Genomic DNA, 24,854 nt, shown 5'->3' on the forward strand with positions numbered 1-24,854 from the left:
GAAAAACACACTAAATGCAATATTTAAAAGTAAAAAGATTATTATTCCCAAAATTGGCTGAAGCTGGTGAAGCAGAGAAAAAAAAACTGTCCATGCATAACTTAAACGAGATCACTAATTTACATTTATAAAATAGACGAGTCTACTCCAAAAATTGCAACAACTGGCTATTTAATATAGACTTTAAGAAATCTTTATTAATAGAACTAATATATATATATATATATATATATATATATATATATATATATATACGTATATATGTGTAGATATATTAGTGTTTTCATCAAAATCAAAATTGAAGATTCAAATTCAAAATAATTGATGCTAATCTAATTGTTCCAAGCTCCGAAATTCTTGTCGATCAAAGAGCTGAGACCTAACCTCAAATAACTAAATCAAAGAAACTAATCGAAATAACCTCGTTCTCTTTTATTCTATTTGCATTGGCTTCTACGTTAAGCAGTAGAGAAGGTAAATTTAATGTATTATGATTAATATCAAACTATTATTTATTGTAATATTTAATTGAAAGACTAGTTATTAATGAGTTAATATCTTAATTTCACAATAATAAATATGATTCTAATGTAATTAAATATTAAAACACGTGGCAAATGCAAGAGGATGAGGTTACGTTTCCTTCTCCGCACGCCTCTCATATTAAAATTAATTTAATTAGTCTTAATAAATTAAAATATAATTTATTTCATCGACACTTCTTTGTTTTTTTTTTTATTTTTTTTTTTTTAACCAATTGGCAAAAAGATGAAAATACGTTAAAGTATCCAATGATTTTTCATGATTGTAATAAACTGATTGCAGCATCACAAAATGTCGTCCCATTTAAATTGGATGATTGTCCGCAATAACAACGCATTTCTTCTTAAGAAACGTAACATTAGCAAGCCATTTTCAACGGTAAGATTCACTTATATATAAAGACATTGATTATAAATTCGTTAAATATATTTTGAATGTCTATTTTAATAATATGACATGCGTTACCTGCACTTATTTTAATATACTAATATCTTGTACGCTACATTATTCTCCTTCACTGTGCTTTAGGAAACAAATAATTTAACAAATCTGAGCAGTTTTCGATACTCTGGGCTTGTTCATCGCAAAAGTATCGGTGTAGTTGATACACCCGATAGGAAAGGTTTCACCGTTGTATATAAGAAAACGAAAAATATAAATAAACTTGCAAAGGCAACCGTTAAGAGCACAATGAAGGCTGGTCCACGCAGATCCTTATACAAATTAAAAAATCTATTAAAGAAAAATAAATACCGTCTTGATCTTACAAAGGTAAAGTATTTCGTGTCATAGCATATTTAATAATAATATTAACATAGTGTTGTAAAATTTGGTCGATATATTTTATTTAAATGCAATATCACGATTGCTTCTTTTTCTCCAAATATAGGTGAAATATTGAAGTGATACGATCTATTTCATCATTTTCCTTATTTTTACGTATAAATTTCTATACAAACAAATTCTTTATTGATTAAATACGCATTCAAATATGGTTTTAATTTATATCTTTAATTCTTGTAAATATTGACATTCATATGGAAATTAAAAGTAAAAAGCTTACATTATAAAACATGTTTTATATTATTTTGACAGAAATTTGTAAAAATCAAAATGATATTTATTAACAAACGATGATATATTTTTTAATAAATCATCGTTTTCATTCTAACGAAGCTTTAAAGCTTAGCCATTTCTATAATGATAAGTGTTTAAAATTCATATGATAAGTTAACTTTTTTTTTTTTTTCAGGTGGCATTGCGTCGAGCTAGTGCGATATTGCGCTCGCAAAAACCATTACCTACAAAAAAAACAAGAGTTACTAAAAAAGCTGAATAATGCCCTACTTAAAATAAAATGTTCACGGAATAAACAATTATTCTCTTTATTTTAATTAATTCATTACTACTTTAAAATTATTACCTTTTAAATCTTCTGGGAATTTGTTTCATTTACTTATAAATTTGGCCAACATAATTCACATCCTTATAAATAATGTTTATTTATAATATTTATTACCTAAATATATAAATATATTTTGATGCTTGATTAATAATTTTAATTGAGATTCCCCTTAAATATTAAATAAATGTTTTCAAATTTAGAAAAACGAAATGCAAAGTGAATTTATAATATAATTTAGGAAATTAGATTATATTATTATATATTGTTAAATATAATAATTTGACAAATAGTTAATTTATAGTTTAACGATTTTCTTTATGTTTAATACACATTCCCAAAGAAACAATAATTTATTAATTAAATTAACATACAATTTACCAATGCTTGAAGAAATATAGACATTATAATACAAAAACATTACGAGCAAGTAAGTATTAAATAACAATTTAAACATGTAACTAGTTAAATGAAAGGAGATTACACATTTTATCACTAACATAAAATATAAAGAAAATAAGTGAAATACAAATAATTTGTATAACATAATAATAAATGTAAATTTGGATTATGCACTAAAAAAACAAAGACTGGTTCTTATAAGTATTTTTATGGGAAAAAAATTTCTATATAATTTTTAATTTCAATTTTATTGAAATTTTTATTGTATAGAATTTCTCTAAAACTTGTGCGCAATAAAAAATATCTAAAATAATTAATAGAATTATGATCAACAGAAAGACTATATAATGATGTATTGTATTCTTACAATAGAGATAACCGATAATCAATAAATCTATAAATCAATAAATTAAAATGAAAAACAAATAATGTTAGTATAAGATTAAATTAAATAAACTAGACGGAAAAACTTTTACATAAGATAGAAAGAAAATATACGTAATATAATCATTGTCATTTTCGTATGTTAATAAGTATTTTAAAATGTAGAACATTAGATTTTCCAATTTACGTTATTTTCATACTATACCATTTTTTGTTAAAAAAATTATCGTCAAATCCGAGTCTTTATATATTCGTTCGATAGGCATCGATGTCATTCAATTATAAGATTAAAAGGATTAAATTAAAAAATTATTTTCTTCGTAATCCTTTCATTTCTCATGCCATTTTTCATGGTATTTTTTGCATCCTTCGTTTCATTATTTTACTTTTTAAGAAAATTATAAAACTTATGTTGGCGATTCTACGCTATTTTTTTGTAAAATCTTTGATTTTAAATTAAACAATTTTTACAATGTTGATTTGAAAATGTTTAAAAACTAGTGCATCTGGCATAAGTAATTATAAAACAAATGAAATATTTTACAGTACTTTTGGTGGGTATTTGTTCTTAAAATATGTAATCATCTAGTTAATGTTGAAGTTTTACGTATGGTTTTATTAACTAAATTATTTAAAATGTAGTAACATAGATTTTGGTTTTTTTTTTTTTAAATTAAAATTCATATAAAATGTTTATTAATTGGAAATATAATAATTGCACGTCAAAACTTAATTAATAAATAAGAATTTATTAATATAAACGATTTAATTATATATTCACTGGAATGAAATATTTTTATCCGTAAAAATAATAATTATAGCTTAAAAAATGCAACGATCCGTAATAAGAAATGTACGTATTTAATTTTGAAATCAGTGCAAATCGATATAATTATGCATTTATTTATTATTTATCACTCCTATTTTAAAGGAATAAAGAATATATAACTATTTTCCTAAATAAAATATTTTATTTTCCAATTATTTAATTCATTCTCTTTATTGCCCTACACTTTTCATTTGTTTTATATTTAATAAAGTTTCTTTATTAAAATGTTTTCATTATTTAATTCTTTGATCCCAATAGAATCTGTTGATTTATAGTATTGTATTTCAAGGAATTTATTATCTAATTTATTATAAAAGAATTTTTTTTTTTTTTTTTTTTTTTTTTTTTATAATTTTATTGTCTATTTGTATTGAGGTTGATGATTTTGTACCATAGAATGCAAATAATTGGAACTAATTAATCCGAATGTTTGAAAGTTTGCTTTTCAATACACAATTAAAATATTTGAAAATAAAAATATTACTTTTGTTAAGTAGTTAATAATGTCGCTTACTATAATGTCGTCAATTTTCATACGATATATCATATTTATTTCCTATATAACGATTGATAAACTTAATATTATTTATATAAATGAAAAACCTTGAATTTAGTTTTCGTTTCTTATTCGCTCTATCTCGTTTATATACCATGTGGTAATGTTTTAAATCTATGTCAAATAAATGTTATTGTCTTTAAATTTGAAATTTTTATAAACAAACTACTGGCGATCGAGTTGAATTGTGAATTAATCATTGCACGATTTCGTTGCGCGAGTATTCAAAACACCTTCTATGACATTTATGTAAAAGTTTAAATTTTATCATATTTTTAATAATGCAGATTGCTTCAACTTGCAAAGGATGCAGTTGCGATAAATGTGAAACTTTAAAAGACAAAAATCCTACAGATGCAAAATTAAACAATGGTTTGTGCTATTTAACCTAATTAACTATTAACCATATATTTATTTTTATTGAAAATACGAAATATTTATGTAAATATTAATTTAATCTTAAAAATTTATTAAATTTTTCATAAATTATTAAATCAAAAGTAGTATTAAAAAAAAAAAAGCATCCCCTATTATTTTAAATATTAATAAGCATTAGGAACGTGACTTTAAATACGCAACTTTAAATTATAATACAATGAAAGCTCACTAGTAAGACATAAGACAAGCTTATACGTTAATATAGTAGTAATAAGAAAATTTTTGAATTTTTATGTTAAAATTTGCATGGATCGTAACACTTTTTCTAACAAAGCTTAAAATCGCTAATGTTTGAATGTAAATATTTACACGAGAATATTTTGCAGAAAAATGTCAAAACGGACAATTCAATCGTCACAGAGCTTTAGCAAGATCTCGTCCAACAAAAATGAAAATACGCTATACTTATGGAAATCATCATCGCTTGGATCATACTTATGCTGCTGTTGCAAACGTGAATGACGTTTTGTATCTGAAACCCATAAAAAATTCGAATTTAGAGCCGACGAATCAATGGTTTAAAAAGCACAATAGTCTTTTTAATGCAGAGGAGAAGCAAATTTTGACAGTAGAAACGAATCATCATCTTAAGTCAAATTTTAATGAAAGTAAAGAATGTCAAGTTGATGAAAGTGGTGACGAACTTTTCTTTGGTTCTATAAAAAATGAGACCGACGAGATTAATTTAAAAAGCACGTGGCTACGTAATCTCTGCTTAGAATATCAGCCATCAAAGAATTTTCCAAACTCGCAGGTCCAGGAAATTATTCATTTAGATGAGACTATGAGAGAGAAACACACGCAATTCCACTTTTCGAGAATCAATGTAAGTTGCATATAATTTACTTTGAAATTATTTACGATTCAGAAAAATAATGTAGTTTTTAAAAATGTATACGTAATATAAAATTTATTAACATTCCGAAGAACTTTTCAAACAATTATCTCCTCACAATAGCATATATTCCTTTTCTATATTAATATTAATAATAATGACGACGACGACGACGACGACGACGACGACGACGACGATGATGATGATGATGATGGTGATGATAATGATACTACTACTACTAATCTTGCTAATACTAATATCTATAATAATAATAATAATAATAATAATAATAATATGAATACTAGCTGTAGAATTAAAGTACTATTATAACAAATTTAAATATAAATAGCTATTTTGTACGTTATAAAATAATTTGTAATTTATTATTGATTGTATATATATATATATATATATATATATATATATACGCATATACGTATGTATATTTTAACGTATTAGTATTTATATATTTCAATTTGTTGAAGTTTTGTTATACGTATGTAAATAGTTAATTTAACGGGAAGAAACGAGTAACGGCTAATGAAATCCTTTTGAAAAAATTTACCGCCATTGGCATAAAATTTCGATCCAATTTATTGAATTCACAATAAAATGGGGGTGGATGTCTTCAAAAGGATAATAATTAATAAAGATTTATTGTCTTTTTATATTTATAATAATCATAAAAAGTGGTTTATTAAAATATTTGTATTAGGGTACATTGAAGCAGTATCAAAAAAATAAAAAAGTAAATAAAAGCAAAACAGAAGTGTCATCATTTGTTGGAAACGGTAAAGTTACTAAATCGGTTCAAGAGGATAAGAAAAGATGGATTGCAGCTCTTGCATTGATAGAACTTGCCCAGTCAAAATGAAAACAATTAAGAATTGCATTTAAATATTGATTATATCCTTCAATTTGACTTAGGAACAAAAATTGAACTAGGAAATCAAAAATCGTAAAGCATTCTTCTGTGATATTTTTTTTTTTTTATAAATCAATTAATATATTTCGGACATAAATGTTTTTTACAAAGACGTTATTATAATTTCACATATCATAGTAATATTTTAAAAAATTTTAATGTTTATATTAGCATTATTATAATTTATTTTGAACTTTTATATTTAGTTTAAATAATAAATTTAAATATAATGATTAAGTGTAAAAAATTTAGAAATAATTTATTCTAAAATAATAATAGCACAAGTTCAATTTAAAGTATTATAACAAATTTGTGTAATCGAACGATTAAACGTAAACAACAAATTTATTATAATATAAATGGTCAAAATTCTTAAAGTTTTAATATTACTTAAATTAATATAAATTATTACAAATAAATTCAACTTTTATACAAAAATATTTTACAGCAATTTCGTACAGCTAAAATAAAAAGTTACTTTATTACATAATTCGTTAGGTGTGTGCAAATGTGATTTTTCTACATTTAAATCACTTTTATAATTAAATTTACGAAATACGAAAGAAATCAATAGTAAAATACAATTTTATTTTTGTTTATCTAAATAAAAATCTTATTGAAAATAATAAACAAATTGAAACCTCGATGGAATAATTAAGTATCTTCTAGCATAAAAATTCTTTAAAAAAAAAAAAAAAAAAAAAAAAAAAAAATACTAATTTTGATTGAAAATGATTCTTTGTAACAACAAATTTTATTTTTTAATCAAATTTATTTCTTAATATTATAAAGAATAAAGCAAAATATATTGTTCAAATGTCCGAGATCAGTAAGTAGCATGAGTAAGAGAATATTTACAAATAGAAAGTTTCGAATAATACAAAACTAAGAAACCAAATTTTTATTTAAATATATATATATATATATATATATATATTTTTTTTTTTACACTATATTTCTTATTTACATATTAAAAAAAATTTTATAGTTATTGATAATGTTTAAAAAAAAATATTTACCTTTTTAAGACTGAAAGAGATATAGTTTTTTTTTCAAAGATACCAATTTTCTTTAAGGGATCCTCACTGCTACTAAAGTTACAGAATTAATGATTATTAAGAATATTTTATATACTTTATTTTTTCAGTATTACTATTAATACCTCATATTAATTTCAATAAAAGCTTTAACAAATATCAAATATCGGAAATTATTAAAATAAATAAAATTAATAAAAAATATCATTAATGGAATATATTAATTGCATTCCTAAGAAATGGGAGACTAATTGGAAAAATGTTAAACAGAATGCAAAATTTTAATACAATGATCTGCATATAACATTAGATACCTTCTCTAAATAGCTAGATATTATTTTCTTAAAAAACTTACATAAAATATTATAAAAAATATAATTGTTTTCAGCTTTAAACGGCTTTAATAACAATTTATTACAATAAATTTTTAATGAAATGTAAAATTAAAATTCATAAAAGGATGTATTTGTATTGAGTACTTTCTAATTTCTTACTTCATTAGAAAATGAAAAGAATGCTAGTACTTTTAATAGATCTAATGGTGAATAATAAAATTAGATACAGATATAAAATATTATAAAACGATAATTACCCTTTGATGAAACATAAAAGTAGATAGAAGGAAAAGATAACGAATTCATAAGTATTAAGTTAACTATTTATATACAAGTGGATTACAAACATACGAATGGTAATATCGCAATGAATTTGTGATGATTCAACGTCGTTAGCTCGTTGATGAAAAATCAATTGGCTTTTTCATCGATTTCACATTTCTTTTCCTAGTTGACTTTTGCTCTTCCTTTACGGTCGAACTCGTAATTTCTTCTGTCTCATCCAAGAGAATTTTTCTGCGTACGTTTCGGGTAGTCGACCTCTTGCTGGTAGACCGCTCCTTAGTGCTGGGTTTGGCTATTAATGAATTACCACAATCATTCGCATTGTTCGTGTCAACAATCGTGATAACTGGAATGTCTATTGTCGGTGAAGATTTGCGCTGACGTCGAGTGCGCATTGTTTTTTCAATATTGTGCATAGGTGTTGCACAATTATTAATCGGTTGGTTTGTTATGTCAATTGCTATATTTTGAGGTACGGTGATAGCTAAATATGAAATAGCGTTAATATTATTGCGAGTACTCTATTGTATGTGAGCTGATCATTGAAATTATAAATGCATATTCAAGTGTCTATTTATTATTATTAGTAAACTAAATTATAATGCTATATATCTTAATAATTAATACTATTAAATTTGTTAATATTTTAATATCACAATTTAACATGAAATAAAGATAAAAAATTTGTTTTTTAACGAAGCAACATTAATATTAAAAATCTATATTCTAAACTTACATAATTGCTCTTTGAAAACATCGTAAACATAATGTTGAAAGTAGAGTTCGGTCGCATATACACAAGTATAATGTTTATTTAAATCATTTTGCGATGCGATCTCCATAGTTTCCTCGATTAAAGCCAAAGCATCCTCTTTTTGCTTTGGCTTAAAATCAATAATAAACATACTTAAATCCAACATGTATAGTAAAGCATCGATTGTGAAATTTTGATTCCTTTTCCATTTGTAATCTTTGTAGAGTCGAGTTTCATCTTTATCTCTCTGGTCTACTGTCAGTTTTATCTTATAAGCTCCGTGAAAGTATTGCTCGGCTTCTTTTGCATAATTTAGAAGACTATAGAGATGCGCTCTAATATAAGTACATGAAAATGTTAGATATTGATAATAGAGATTTGTGCAAATAAAACACTGACAGTATAACGAGTGCGTAAGGAAATTTGGCGTTGAAAAAATTTTTTTCTTCAACTCTGGCGAAGCATTGTGCTTCCCTAGATTAATAGGTATTATTGCTGGATCATTGAGATCTGTACGAGTCATTGCTAACTGCAAAGTTAAAATGTATATTAATTTAATAATATCGAAACATTAATTATCAGCAGTTTTTTTTTTTTTTTTTTTTTTTATTTTTATTGAAATGAGAATTTTTTAATTTTATTATAATAATAATAAGGGGCAATAGTTTTTTTATTTCTATTATTTTTTTTTTTTTTTATAAATTCTACTTTTATAATTAATTCACATTAAAAAAACATTTAATAATCAAAATCCAAAAGAAAAAAAAAGAAAAAAAAGAAGAAAAAAAAACAACTCGATATAACTCTTAATATTACATTGTTTTTATATATTTATATAGTACATTGTATGATATTGTTATATTATTAAATGAATTGCACTAATAGTTCAATTGATATATTACAAAATTTTGAAGCAATTGTGCGCAGTTTAATTTAATTTAATAATAGCAAATAATACGTGTAGTAAAATTTTTATAATTATCTATAAAGATCATTACCCTGTTTACACTGTTTGTTTTATCTTGAACCTTGGCTTTCATGGATTCGTTAAATTGTTCAAGACATAAAATGTGTTCGAGATCTTGAAGCCGCACTTCACAATTTTCCGTTTGTATGCGCAATAGATCGATATAACACAAATATTTTAGGTACTGTGCTATCCTAAGTGTCATTCCAAAACTTTGAGCAACTTTTAGTCCATAAGAAAGATGAGCCGATACATCACGAAATGATAAGAGACTATTCATTGGAATAATTATACTATACATAACTTCGAACATTTGTTCACATGCAAAAAGATGAAATCTTACATTCCAAAATCTGCGGTCATCTAAAATCAATATATTCTTTAAGTTATGATTTTTCTAATCATTGTAATTTGTACTTTTTTTTTTATAAAGCAATGGTATAAAGCAAAGTTAGTATAATAATTTTTATTATTACTATATTATTATAATAAATTATAATATTTTATAATAAATTATATATAATATATAATAAATAATTATAATAAATTATTATAATATATTATTATAATATAATATATTAAAATTAATGGCCTTTAACAAGCTAAATATTTAAAATAATAATCACTTATGTATTTAAAAAAAATCATTTTCAAAATTTACAAAATTACAAAATCATATTAACTATATTCTATATCCGTAAATAAGAATTTACATTAAAAATATTGTTTCAAATTGGACAATTGGCAATATCATAGATTTATTACGAAATTCTACTTACCCTCGATTATAATATCATGTAAATTTATCATTAAGTAATGAATTTCAACCAACAATTTACAATAATCTTCTTGACTAGTATTTGAATTAATTAGATAGTAATTGCGAAATTGTATATCAGTAGAGTAAATATATATTTTTGGGTTTGTAAGCATATAATAATTTGACATCATTTTTACCTTTTCTAATAATATCCTACCCTCTTCAATCTGAAACACATGAAAATTATATTTATTACCAATGTTTTTTTTAAGCATGTGAAATAAAACTATTTTTACAATACCTTTTTACAATCAAAATAAAAATCTGCTAAGCTTAACCAAAATATAGCAACGACATCCGTTTCAGCGGTTTTATTAGAGGACTTGATACTTTCAACATGTTTTTCAGCACAATTAATCCATTCATCATCGATGTGCCTTAAAGATACACTTCGACTAGTAACTGAAAAATATAAAATTTTAAAAATTATTTTGAAACATTAATATTAAAGCAAATATAAATAAAGAAAATAATATTTACTGTATACGCATGTTGTAAGATCTTGTAAAGCTGTGGATAATTTGTAAGCTAAATTCCAAGATTTCCGTTCATTATTAACAAATTTATATAATCGACAGTATTCTCCACATATAATAATTGTTTCCAGAGTTAATTTAGGCTCCCAATCATTAACAATTGATATCTAAAAGTAATTAAATATAACATAAATAACAAATGAAATTGTTTTTAAACTACATTGAACTGTATTAAAAAAAACTCGGTTATCAATAAAATTTACCACATTTTTAAATAAGCAATTTTCCCATGCAGACAGTACATTTTGTAATTCTTTAGCACATTTACCATCTTCTTCAATATTAATTCCGCCATATGTAGGTACAACTTCATCTTGATTTTCTAATTCATCATCCGCTGGTTTGGCTTTTAATTTTTTAAAAGCTTTTATAGTGAAACTAGCATCGTCTATTTGCTTAGTAATAGCTTGACTTCTAGCACATAGTTTTTCAATAATATTGAAGAAATTGAGATTTGCTAATAAACACTGACTACCTGGTGTTTTGGGCTGATAATTTATTAATTTCTGAATGGCTTTTGAAATGTAATCAGAAATACATTCTCTTTTGCTAAATTGTAAAGCATGACAGCAAAGCAGAAATACACCTTGTGCATAATACAAGCCATTATTCGTAGATTCTAATTAGAAATAAGGAAATAGAAATTATTCATTTTAACTAGAGAATTTTCTACAATTGTAATGTACTTCTTTGTATTTTTATAAAAAAAAAAAAAAAAAAAAATTAAAAAAAAAATATATATATAACGATTAAAATATAAATTACTGAAATATGCAATTTCAATATTTTATGTACAAACTTTACAATCTACAAATAAAATTAAGTAAAAGCAATTCTCACCCAGATCGATTAAAGTATGTTTCATTGCAACAATCAAATTATTTTTAACTTGATATAAAGATTTCAGCTCTCTCAAACATAAATCATTTAAATTATAATTATCAAGATTCACAACGATGCCAAATTTTTTTACTACGTTCATATCTACTTTCAAACACTTTAGCATTGTAAGTTCTTGAGTTTCTTGAGAGTCTATGAGTTTTAGTTTGATGGTGGCCCACATATCAAATGCCTTTTTTTTTCTGTTTTCATAATTGCTCAAAAGTGCATTGTAAGCTGTATAACTCATAGCCTTCCTATACTTTTCTAAAACAAAGAAAAGATCAATAATTTAATTAAATTTACAATTCCTTCAATTACTACTACATTTGATTTTAGCAATTCAATTTTATTAATACCTAACAAAAAATAGCATGTACTAGATTAAAAAAATTTTCAATTTACTTTCAAAGAGCAAGAATAAAAAAACTTACCTTGATTAAAATTTGAATTGCATAAACGATGTAACGTCGTACCAACTGGATTTTCTAATCCAAAACTACTAACTTTACTATTTAGGCCATCACGATGAACAATTTGAGTGCACAATACTTCATAAAGTCCTTCAACTTCTGCGGGATACTTTGTTTCACTTATTAATCCAATATTAAAAATTGTCCTTCCACACAAATCCCACATAGGAGATGAATATTTACAGCCTGACTTATCAAATTCATTAAATACTAACACTAGCTCTTCTATTAATTCTTTTGCTAATGTAAAAATATTTTCATTAAGTGCCTCCAAGTTCATTTTCGCAATAATTTTCAAATACGTTGAAGTAGCTATTGAGGCATTGTATATATCTTTTTTCATCAAACACTTAACTGATTCTGGACATTTTTTACATACATGATTCGCAGATAGCGAACGATTTTTTAAAATATTATGAATTCGTTTTACAAAGTTGCTGCCCATATATAAAATGTCATCGTACGTTACATTTGTATTTAGCAACTGTTTGGAAACTAAATTTTCCCAGTTCGTGAAAAGAGTATCGAAACTATAAGTTATTGCAAATACAGTCTCTATAATTGAATTATTTTTCATTCCATATTTTTGCGTAAGAATATCTAAGATTTCAATACTTTTTTTAAATCTATTTTTACCAATTTCATTTGACATAAAATTCGTTTCAAATAAATTTAAAACATATTCTCTAAAAAGCTTATAAGAATTAAGGCATTGGGAGGAAGTCTTTAGAGACTCAAGAAAATATGAATCACACTGTCGAAAATAAGTTGTGATATTCAAATTATTAATCGTATCATTTCTTTTTAAGAATGCTAAGCCTATTATAGGTATCATGAGATTATAAGCTTCCACCAGTGGAAGTACTTTTAAATTTATAATATAGTTTGACAAAAATTGAAACAACTCTAATAGAAATGAAAAGGCTGTATCTAATGGAATATGAGACAATTTTTTTATGTAGATTTCTATAGTTTTAAATATGTAGCACGAATTTTCATCACAAAATTGTAAAATTTGTAAATGAAATTTTATATAACTACACAGTTTATTAATAATCGTCCTTTCTGTCTTTAAATTCACCGTTAGCGTATCTAATTTTTTAAATATTTCGGTTTGCCATAAAGACGCTATTTGATAGTAGTTTGAAGATTTATAATCATCAATATTTACAAATTTTCCAGGAAATAAATATTTGCATATAATTTCAGCTTCCATAAAAACATTTCTTTTCAATAAGTAGGAAAGAATATAATATATAGCACTGAATAATTTATTTTTATCTGGTATACTTGCTAACTTCTCACAGGTCATAGTAGCAATATTAAATATCTCAATTTCTTTCGATAGATTTTCTCTAAAGCATCGATCTGCACAATGTGATAAGAGCAACAAAAGTTTAAATAGATATCTGTTGGTTTCAGCATCTTGTTCTATATTTTCCGTATTCTGAAAAAATATATATATATATACACAAATTATTTCATTATGAAATATATATATATAAATTTATAATAAAATATATGACAAAAATTGTACCTTTAAACTATTTAAAATATTCTCTAAATTTTGTTTATGAATCCAACTAATCCATTTCTTACATTCTTCGTACGATCCAGACATATTTCTAAAAAATATATAAAACCATATCAAGTAATTTTATTGTAATTCTTACGTTCTCAATTTTTTTTATACAGCAAATAGATTATTATTAATTTTGAAAATTTAAGTATTAAAAAAAAATGTGCGAGAAAAATTGTTTGAATAGAATAATGTCATTAAAGTTCTTTATTAATTCTATGTACGTTTAATATGTAATACATTCTTAATAAGTATATTTGTTTAAAATAATATATATTACCTTTTGGTAAATATCAATATATAAAAAAGAAAATTATCAGTCATTTTTTATTTAAAAATAATAATTAAACATAAAAACAAAAATACACTAACAATAAAATTTAAACATATTTAAAGATATATATATATATATATATATATATATATATATCACTTAAAATACTGTATATTCATAAATACAAATTATACAATAATTATATATTTATATAAACAGTTATAATTATATCAAATAGTCATTATAATTACCTCATTCTTTTTATTAACATTAATTTCAACGTTTCATTCCAATCTCACATATTTATAAATTCTCAAATTATTTTTAATAATGTATTTATATTCCTTATTAAAAATGTAATTATATTCCTTATTAAAAAATGAAACATATATTTATTATAAATTAACAATATATTTCAATACCTACTCTAGCTTAGGGAGAGAGTTGATCAATTAATTATCTTTCAATTCTCCCTTTTTAAGTATATAAATTTGTTTATTTGAGCAACCGTCAATTATCATCACTATTGCGAATTTTTCCATTAAGAATCTTGAATCTTGATTATTTTAAACATAACAGAAAAATTATATATTTACATCTTGATCGTATGATCGTATATATTTATTGACATTTTTTGGTAATATTAACTTAAAATTGTCAAAAATCCTTGAATACAATTAAACAGTATTAAAAACTAAATATCGTATAAAAAAAAAAAAAAAAAAACCTGTTTCTGCCTATAGTGCCGACTGAAACTTGGAATCCTAACGTTTAAAATTTTTAAATATTTTGTAATGATATGATGCCAAATTTATTACATGTGGCCCTGCGAACGTGGGTGCGCCATCTGTCAGAAAAATTATGAATCACACTTTGGGAAAATTAAAATTAATTATGGAATAATTTTTTTAAGTACATATATTACCAAATATTAAAAAAATATGTATAAATAATGGATATAGTAATTAAACAACATTCTCTATTAATTTTTAATCGGATAAAGATAACTTTGTTATTATATAAAGAATGTTAAATTACATTTTTTTTATGGAAAATATTTATAAACATTCTAAGGCCAATAATCAATAAAATTAAAATTAATAATACAAACGGAACAATAAGTAATGCATTACAGCTTATTTTAAATAAACCATAGAGACACTGTATATCTCCCATGATTTTTAAAATGCCACAGCTGCATATTCTGGAACATGAACGCGCGACATTAAATTATTAAAAAATCATGCTTTCAATTAGCATGTTAAATGATCCGATGCAAATATAAAATTTTGTATTGCAATTTCATAAGTGTTGTTACATAGTTAATAAATTATATGGTAATGCATATTATAGTATTTATTACTTAAATTAATGATACTACATACAACTTTTTATAAGTAATTTGCAAAATACTTACGCGGATTTAAATGGCTCGGTAAAGTGGTAAAGTGGCATTATTCATATTATTAAAAATAATTCGTCATAAAGACGATAATAAATGTCTATATATTTAAAAGCATATAACGATATTTCAAAATATCGAGGTATTCGAGTACATTTTCCCGAAACATTTAAAATCATGAAGATAAAATTATTCATCACGTTCATTTAAGCATAATAATTTTACTAATAGCAAATCAATCCTATTAATACGTTCGTTCATAATAATTAACATCTAACATTTACTTTATAATAATATTAAAAAATGATCGTTAATTTTTATTCGAATGTTATACATCACTATTTGCAATTATGAAAGCTAAACAATTAATAAAAATATTGAAGCTCCAACAGCAACAGCTCTAACCACTAGAATTAAATTTATTATAAATTCGACACCTCCACATCTTCGAGCCCTTATAGGTATTATACTCAGCATTAGACATTTTTTTTTTTTTTTATTATTACCTTGGTTTTTTACTGGCTCCGTACTGATCTTGTATTAAAATCTGTTTTATCAGTCCAATCGATTCTATATGTTTTAATACTATTTGCCAGTACTATTTATTTATAATTATTATTCCTACAGGGATTATCTGTAGTTACATTAAAGAAATAAGACAGCGCGATACTTTTAGATCAAATTTTCCGAAGAAAAGAAGATTCCTTGTCAAAATCCATTATTTATTGTGGTAACTAAATTTAAAATGGATTTTCAATGGATGTTTTTGCAAGTAGTGCTTTTACATTGTTTGAGGTTAGTCCTTCCTTTACAGTCGGGATTATGGAATTTTAAATTAATCTTAATTGTTTAAATTGTTAATTAGTTAACAATTATAATTATTTAATCATAAAATTTTTTAGTTTCTATTTTATGTTGCAATTAAACGTGGATCGCAAATATACGCTTTTTATATCAATCATTCATATTATATCAAATGTTTACCATTTAAATTTGTTGTTATAAATATTACATTTTTTATTTTGCAAACGCGTATTTTAAATAAACTTATGTAATTATATTAATATATCTATCGATACCAATGAGTTTCTTTTTAATTTACTAATATAAATATGAAAATTAAAAGATAAATATAAAATTGATTACCAGTCAAATTGTACGATAAGTACTTGTTATATAATTATTTTCAAAGTAATTTTAATTTTTATGTTAAAAAGTTAACCTCTGTGTATAATAGATAGTAATATATTATATTTATGATATTTCAAAAAATATTGTATTTATAGGTGATTTAAAATTATTTAATTAACTATTTTTCAGAAAGAATTTAATCGTCAACAATGTAGTAGCAGGAAATTACTAACAACTTACGTGAACAACTTTTTATTCAAAGCAAAGTTAAATGAAGAAGTAGTACAACAAAAATACCATAAAACAGACATGGAATCTAATTATTTTAAGAAGACAAAAGCTAAAAATAATAAAGTTGTTTTAGGAAACTTTATTATAAAAATTAAATATCAAATCTTATCAGATCTTTTAAGACTTGAAAAGGTATAAATATATTTAATTTTATTTAATTAATAATTGTTTTGTCGCATGATTTGTTTTACCACTGTTTTCATATTAAACGTCGAATGGAATAATATTTTATGTCAATAAATTAATTACAATTGTAAGCAATGATAGTTTGAATTAATTGTATCCAATAATTTTGACAGAATAAGCTTTGGATCGAAACTTTATGGAAATACTGCTTAAAATCAAATAGATGTTAATATTTATCGCAAAATTTAAGGTAAAAAATCTAACTAAATATTTCTCTAATAATTAAAAATGACAACAAAAAAAATTTATACATAATATAATTTATATGAAATAATGGAATAGTATTCATAATTCATCATGATTTCACTTTATACCATTAATTAATCCATATTAAAAACATATTTATTAATATAATAAGTTAAATTTTAAATAAATTTTTAATAAATGTTAATTATAATGATAAGCATCATTTAATAATAAATATCATTTTTATTGAACAACGTTGATCAAAGTGTTTTTTATTTTAACTATCGATCTATTAATCTTTTAAAACATATATTTAATGTTAATAATATGATTATTATATTATTAAATGATTTCAGTTGATCGTTAATATTGCTACAGTATCAACAAGAGCACATTTAAAAGGAGCTGATGACGGCAAAAGTAGCAAGACATGCTTCTAAAAAGGCATCAACATCGGTCAATATTAACAATAAACTGTACTTTTTTAGTAATTTTATAGAAGCAGATTACGATCAACCAACAAATTACAGCCTACTTTATGCAGAGGAAAATTCTGTTATAGAGGAAGTCAGTCATATCGAGTGTCTCCCTGTAAATAGTGAACAAGAAAGTACAATTACAACATATACAAAAGAAACTTCACACAAAACATCTTTAAATTTTTCTACTTCCACATCTACAACAGATTTACCGAAGCTTGATAATATAAAATTATATAATATAGTTCAAATAGAACCCAAGGACTGCGCAATTGTTAATGAAACAACCAATTGTACTGAAGCAAAATCGGAGAAATTGAAAGAAATTAATCAATTGAAAAGCTACATGGAATTCGGAAATAAAGATAAAGAGTGTGGAGGCGCCGATGGAGAAATATATTTACCAGATGATGCAGAAGATTTTGATGATAAATGTAACGAGGAAAGATTAGAAAAAATCATAAATGTTACTCCATCGCAATCACCAGTAGAATTGTGTAAAGATAGAGATGGAAAGATAGTAACATTTGTTGAAGACCGTTTCTCAGAACAAACACCTTTGATGTTTTCTAGATGTAGTTCATTAGGCTCTCTTAGTGGTTGTGATCAGCAATCACTTCACGATGATCGTAGCTCTGTAGTAAGTGATTTTAGTCGAGGAGCTAGCGAAGTTGTTTCTCCAAGCGAACTTCCAGATTCACCGGCACAGCTAGTTTTTTCTAGTGTACAGCAGAAGGATAAAAAATTGGGACGAAAAAAAATACAACAACGTGATAAAATTCAATCTTCTGAAATGTGTTCATTTCAGCAAGAAATTTCAAAACGTAGCATCTTCGAAGATGATTTAGCAATTTTTAAAGAAGAATCTACTCCAGTCAAATTTCAATCTGTAACTGCGAGTAGCTTAAGTTCTTTGACAATAGACGACGATGAAGATGTAGATGAACGTGATCAAGGTAATGTAAAAAATAAAGCAGCTGTAATTAAAACATTAAAAGTAGCTTCAAACAATGAACGGTCAAATACTGAGGTGGATGAAAAAAAAAAATCTAATAACGATGGGATATTTGAAGAAAATTCTTATTTTTCTGTAGACGAAGAAAAAATTCTTGACGAGTACATTAGAAAAGGAATTGCAAAAGTAACTCGACAACACATAGACAACGTATCGTCATTTAATTTACCAACAAATGATACATATGATTCAAATATATCCGAGGGAGAAAGGCAATGTCAAAGTGATTGTAAATCTAATAATTCATTAGAATTGTTTGATGAAAATTCTGATTTAACTGCTGAAGAAGAAAAATTGCTCGATGAATGCATAAGAAGAGGAATTGCAAAAGTTACAAGACAAAATATAAATGATGTTACTTCTCTAAGCTTACGTTCCAATCTTCCTAGGATATCTACACTTTCTAATTGTGAAAAAAATGAGAAACTAGAAAAACAACAATTAAAGCATGAACAACCACAAAAGCGTACAGCTATTTGTCAAACAGAATAAAATATTATAAATATAATTTTTTTATAAATAATATTTACATCCAAATGTATTTTTAGTTTAGACTAAGAATATGAAATTTATTAGTAGTCAAACTACAATTTATTTATTTAGTTAGACATCAATCACATTGATTATAATAATGATTTTTTAATTTTATAAAATTTTATGTTTGAGAGAAGTATTTATTATAATTTATATGTATATGCACACACACACACACACACACACACACACACACACACACATATATATATATATATATTTATTTATTTAATTGTGTAAAATAATTTAGGATTGTCAATGACAATTAATGTGTCTCGTACTATAGTAATCTTAATAATATAATGGTAACAAAGACTTTTCATGATTGATAATAATTTTTAGCAAAAATTGTGATATACTATTTTCTATTAGAAAGAGAATTTGTAATTTTACTACTTTTAAGATTTAATTTAATTTAATAATAAAATTATGATTGTCAGGAATAGATTTAGTATTCTTTGTATTTATAATGTATTGAAGATTTGTTATTATGCCAAGAATGTAGATTATCATACATAAGTTTTAAAAATAAACTTTGTGACAATTCAATGGATATACGCAATTTTATTTCAATCCTTTTTTAATATTAAATGTAGAAAATATTATGATATATGACGATATTAATACTACAATTGTAATAACTAATATGCATAAAATTCTTTTAATAATGATTTATAAATTTTTATAATTTTTATTGTCATTAGCATATAATAACGTACAGTATAGTTATCAACTTTTAATTCCAAATTAGAATAGAACAATTTATTTTAAAATTATTTTCGTATTAAGAAGACCGATTATCGCAAATAAATACAATTACACTATTTATTAATGTAATATCGTCATTATACTATTGATATTTTATAAAATAATTTCCTTATTTATTACAAATCCTTAATTTTAATAAATCATTTCAGTTCAATTTTCTATCGAAATCCATAAAATTATATGACTTGATGTAAATTACATAATTGCCCGAGTGTAAAATGGAATATAAAAAAGCTCGAGATACATCTGCTTTTAAAAATTTCGTTCTGTTTCAAAACACTAACTAAGAATAAATTCTGATTATTTAATAAATCGATTATATAAATCAAGCGTCGATTAAATTATACAATTCAAATGTTTATTACTAATAATTTAGAGATGTTTGAATTGCAGTCATTTGTGTTTAAGCAATATTAAGTAATTTCCCTTAGTTAATTATAGATAATAAATGCACTTACATTCTACACAATATAAAATTGCTTATATTTCAAGATGTTCGCATTTTTCATATTCGGAATGTATTTTTATTGATACCTTTGAAAACGATCATGAAATAATATTTAAATATTAAGTTAAATATTAAAATTAATATATTATATATCTAAATAGTAGCAAAATTTCCTTCGCTCACACATACACTTTATTTAATTACTAAAATGATTTTGATAATATTATGTATGCATAGATGCTGCGAAAATTTTTTTTAAATTCTATGAATTGTGTTAAATAATATATAAATTATATTCAATTATTATGATAGCTATAACGTTTAGATAATACTTTTTATTATTACAATAATATATTAGCTAATTAATTGTTATGTTTGTTAACAATTTTACAAACAAAAGTAAAAATGACTTAGAAAAATATGTATTTTCAATGAAATATACACTAGGAAAATTACAAACTATTTTCTTTTATACATATTTTATAATAATAATACGACAATTTTTCCATGTAATCTACGTGATTGGAATATAGTACATTCATTTATGAATCTAAGCCGTGTTGAATTTATTGAAAAAAAAAAAAAAAAAAAAAGGTAGAAGTAGAGTATTCTATCCAATGTCTTTGAACATAATTTTATAATTTTTATTAAACACTCATAATTAATCCTCAATGAAGTTTAAAATATTAAATGGATTTTCAAATGCAATTTAAACGATTTTATAATGAATTGGCTCTTTAACATTTATTAATATATGAGTATTAAAGCGCATACGTACATTAATAAACTAATGTAAATGTAAACCTTAAGTAGTCAATCGCGTATAAGTGATTAGCAGTATACGTGTCCGTGCGCGCGCGCGCGCGTTAGCGTAAATAAAAAATTATTAACAAAATATATCAGTTTAATGACTTATTCGTATTTTTTGCCCATAGGTATTTATAATTTATTTGTAAAGGATTATGAAATATCGAAATAATGAATTAATGAAAAATATGTAAATTATTGTACATAGTTTATCCAATAGAGTATCGGCCATTTTATCCAAGTATTTTATAATATTTAAATTTTGAAAAACTATGCTGAAAAAAAAAAACTATAGAAAGGATGAATAAACATAACTGATATTTAACTATGGCTTATAAATAAAGAAATTTGCCGATTTAAAGACTTCCCATTACTTCATATACTGCCGACCCACCTATAAGCGAAAAAGTCCATTTCGTAAAATTACTAGGATCGCTATAACGATTGCTTAATTACAATTCACGGTTTCCCATTTCATTCGCGTAGCCATTAGAATTACATAAATTATGATAAAATTATGATGAAAAAATTGCAAATGCTTTAATTGGTACAAGCATCAACAAAGACTTTAGTCGAGCTTCAAATAACCTCAGCTACTAATTACTTAAACTTGTTTTCCAACACTTTTTCACCTTCTTTCTAATTGCTGGAGTATTACAGGATTATCATGCAAAGGTAAGCGAAATGCCGGATGTGCGAAAATGAAGCCTTTCGCGCGGTGCCATGTGAAGGTACTGGGAGTCCACGAGTGGCAACGACCGGATTTTACTGGATCTAACCGGATAGTGATTATTGAAACAGCATCATCGGGGCCACTAATGCGGTCCTCTTCGTTCATGTGTAAAGGCAACGAAACGCGTTGTATCACGAATCCGCTCTTCTTCCACCACTTTATTTACTTCTTTCGCCGTATTTCGTTATTCATTGTGCGCACCCAGCAAGATCTCTCTCTCTCTCTCTCTCTCTCTCTCTCTCTCATCTCATCTCATCTCATCTTTATTCACGCGAGGATGCTGCCTTCGTAATCCTTTTGCTCTACCTCGTATTTTTTGCAATTATCGCGACCTCTTTTATTTTCATGGACATGCTTAAAGTCTTCGGAATTCCGGTGACTTTTCATTATTTTTTGGTCAAGGGCGGCCTTCTGATATTTTTCCTTTTTCTTTGTTTTTATTTATAGGATAAAAATGACGATTTTTATCCAGTATGAAATCTTCTGAATTAAATTATTATATCGAGTCTATTGACCTCGATAAAACCTCATATTAGTATTTGATTGCTTTGAAAAAAATTGAATTGAATTGGTAGTCCCATTAACAAAATAAGTTCATATATTTCATTCTATTTAAGGTATAATTATTATAATCTTATTTTAAATAACTGTTTAACGTTTAATGTATATGTATTGTTAAATACAACAAGAAAAATACTTTTCTTTGTTAAATTTTCGAATATAAAAAATCAATGTCTTTTATTTATTAGCAATGATTTGACCAAATTATGAAACAAAATGAAATGACTATATTTTGACAAATGTTAAACGTCAGTATGTAATACATTATTTTTTTGAATATTATTATTTTAAATAGAAAATCGTTCCATTTAATTATAATTCCTTAATTATCTAGTCCCTGTTTGTATCTAATCTACATTAACATTTAAGCATTCAATTATAATATACGTGTTAATAAAAGAATGAAATTTAATTTAATTTATTCATATATTAAACTTAATTTAATAATCAATATAATTTCGTAATATATGATAAAGTATTTATTATAAAAATTTGAAACATTTCGCAATTGCGATTGGATAAATTATTTAATTCAAGCAAAATACTTATCACTGCGATATTGAAAATTAATCACTTTCTCCATATGGCTGTTATAAAAAATAAAATAAAATATTTTAATGAAATATTCAGTATTATATATAATGTGAAATAATTATATTAATATATATATATATATATATATATTTGTATATGTAATAAGTAAAATATTTATTATAAATCTTTAGTTAACTAACGTTTATACATGCCGACAAATATTTCTTGATTTTTTTATTACATAATCCGGATATGTTATGAATATTATTAAATAATTGGTAAGGTTCAATGGCAATATATTTTTCAATTTTTCATCTTATCTGAATAGATAATTGAAAATGGGATATGAATATGTAAATAGTCAAAAACAATAGTTTTATTTACAATCACGTCTCTGTTTGACAAATGGAAAAAAGAAAAAAACAAATTTAATAAATAATTTTAACATATGAAATCGTTAAATCATAATGTAAATTTAGTGGTATTATATTAGATTTTGATATTTTTCAGTGTTAACAAGTATTTTTATTTTATAATAATAATAATATGTTTTTGCTCTTAAAAATAATTATTGTTGAATTTTAAATATTAAAAACGTTATCGCTATAAAATGCACAAAAAGAGCTGATATATTTTTTAATTTTTAAACTATATACTTTACTTGAAATATATTTATTTAAAATTATTGTTAATAAAATTAAAAATTGATGTCAATTATTAAATCATGTCGATATTGGAAAAAATAATAATTAGAATTTGAATTTCACTTTGCTTTGTATTACAAAATTTTCTCGTGACACTTAATAAGACTGATTATTGATAAAGAATAATAATATTTATTATACAATAAAATTATGTATAATATATTCCCATAATTATTTTATCCTATGAATCTTTATATTCCCATAGTAATTTTAGCTGCTCACAGTCCTTATAGTCTTAATTATCGAAGCATATATTTTTTAATTGAACACTAGAATATAAATTTTAAAACCATGTATGTATATTCGTAAAAATATTCTTTATAACATACAATTCTTTATATATAAATTTTTATAATAATTATTTGTAAAAATTTAAAGAATTTTAAATATTAAACTAATGTATTTTTGAATAAACTTTTATAATTAGTGTTAAGTATAATATTTTATTATACATTATATGTAACTACACAAAAATGTAATAAGCCTTTTTCAAAAAATATATATATTATTATTAATCGATATATTATGCTATGTTTGCGATATATTATTATTGTTTTGAAGTTTGACGTAACTTAGTTAAATTCATGAGATTCAGATTTATTTGCGAAAGAATTTTCTTTTTGGGAAATACTTTTATTTCATCTAAATTAATTATGCAATTATAATAAAATATAAAAATATAAGTCGTTAATATTTTCTGTCAATTGTAATGTTAAATAAATATTACTATGTCCATCGCGTAATAAATAGTTGAACATTTTTATTGCTGAGATTTGACAAATTTATTTAATTAAATACTGATTTCATAATTTCTTTTTAAAT

General features: G+C 23.9%; 4 protein-coding genes across 4 annotated transcripts; 3 read left to right on the forward strand and 1 right to left on the reverse strand.

Moving 5' to 3' along the window:
• The first annotated feature begins 376 nt into the window (after positions 1-376).
• On the forward strand, positions 377-1,931 carry RpL28 (ribosomal protein L28). Its single transcript, XM_011503469.1, has 4 exons — positions 377-474; positions 826-921; positions 1,072-1,314; positions 1,796-1,931. Exons 2-4 carry the CDS (start codon positions 835-837, stop codon positions 1,880-1,882), a joined length of 417 nt encoding a protein of 138 aa, XP_011501771.1. The 5' UTR covers positions 377-474; positions 826-834; the 3' UTR covers positions 1,883-1,931.
• Positions 1,932-4,397: 2,466 nt separating this feature from the next.
• On the forward strand, positions 4,398-6,273 carry LOC105365394 (uncharacterized). The gene is made up of 3 exons (XM_011503536.1): positions 4,398-4,488; positions 4,881-5,380; positions 6,105-6,273. The coding sequence occupies exons 1-3, from the start codon at positions 4,398-4,400 to the stop codon at positions 6,261-6,263; spliced, it is 750 nt and encodes a 249-aa protein (XP_011501838.1). The 3' UTR covers positions 6,264-6,273.
• A 1,779-nt stretch (positions 6,274-8,052) lies between these two features.
• LOC105365335 (uncharacterized) lies at positions 8,053-14,021 on the reverse strand. Its single transcript, XM_011503470.1, has 10 exons — positions 13,938-14,021; positions 12,362-13,847; positions 11,889-12,194; positions 11,252-11,667; positions 10,993-11,155; positions 10,754-10,914; positions 10,472-10,679; positions 9,724-10,055; positions 8,708-9,254; positions 8,053-8,455 (listed from the first exon to the last, which is right to left on the reverse strand). Exons 1-10 carry the CDS (start codon positions 14,019-14,021, stop codon positions 8,079-8,081), a joined length of 4,080 nt encoding a protein of 1,359 aa, XP_011501772.1. The 3' UTR covers positions 8,053-8,078.
• A 3,784-nt stretch (positions 14,022-17,805) lies between these two features.
• Positions 17,806-19,452, forward strand: LOC105365336 (adenomatous polyposis coli protein-like). Its single transcript, XM_011503471.1, has 2 exons — positions 17,806-18,884; positions 19,023-19,452. Exons 1-2 carry the CDS (start codon positions 17,858-17,860, stop codon positions 19,433-19,435), a joined length of 1,440 nt encoding a protein of 479 aa, XP_011501773.1. The 5' UTR covers positions 17,806-17,857; the 3' UTR covers positions 19,436-19,452.
• The last annotated feature ends 5,402 nt before the right edge of the window (positions 19,453-24,854 follow it).

This window comes from Ceratosolen solmsi, unplaced genomic scaffold, assembly GCF_000503995.2.
Source record: "Ceratosolen solmsi marchali unplaced genomic scaffold, CerSol_1.0 scaffold33, whole genome shotgun sequence".
NCBI classification, from domain to species: domain Eukaryota; kingdom Metazoa; phylum Arthropoda; class Insecta; order Hymenoptera; family Agaonidae; genus Ceratosolen; species Ceratosolen solmsi.

Excerpts from the sequence above, each read along its gene's own strand:
- RpL28 (XM_011503469.1), top strand. The coding sequence starts at position 835 with ATGTCGTCCCATTTAAATTGGATGATTGTCCGCAATAACAACGCATTT. Across the intron at positions 922-1,071 it reads TTAGCAAGCCATTTTCAACG|GAAACAAATAATTTAACAAA; the intron begins GTAAGATTCACT and ends ACTGTGCTTTAG. Across the intron at positions 1,315-1,795 it reads ACCGTCTTGATCTTACAAAG|GTGGCATTGCGTCGAGCTAG; the intron begins GTAAAGTATTTC and ends TTTTTTTTTCAG.
- LOC105365336 (XM_011503471.1), top strand. The coding sequence starts at position 17,858 with ATGACGGCAAAAGTAGCAAGACATGCTTCTAAAAAGGCATCAACATCG. Across the intron at positions 18,885-19,022 it reads TGTAGATGAACGTGATCAAG|ACGAAGAAAAAATTCTTGAC; the intron begins GTAATGTAAAAA and ends ATTTTTCTGTAG.
- LOC105365335 (XM_011503470.1), bottom strand. The coding sequence starts at position 14,021 with ATGTCTGGATCGTACGAAGAATGTAAGAAATGGATTAGTTGGATTCAT. Across the intron at positions 12,195-12,361 it reads CAATTCAAATTTTAATCAAG|AAAAGTATAGGAAGGCTATG; the intron begins GTAAGTTTTTTT and ends TCTTTGTTTTAG. Across the intron at positions 9,255-9,723 it reads AAACAAACAGTGTAAACAGG|TTAGCAATGACTCGTACAGA; the intron begins GTAATGATCTTT and ends TTAACTTTGCAG.
- LOC105365394 (XM_011503536.1), top strand. The coding sequence starts at position 4,398 with ATGCAGATTGCTTCAACTTGCAAAGGATGCAGTTGCGATAAATGTGAA. Across the intron at positions 4,489-4,880 it reads AGATGCAAAATTAAACAATG|AAAAATGTCAAAACGGACAA; the intron begins GTTTGTGCTATT and ends AATATTTTGCAG. Across the intron at positions 5,381-6,104 it reads TCCACTTTTCGAGAATCAAT|GGTACATTGAAGCAGTATCA; the intron begins GTAAGTTGCATA and ends TATTTGTATTAG.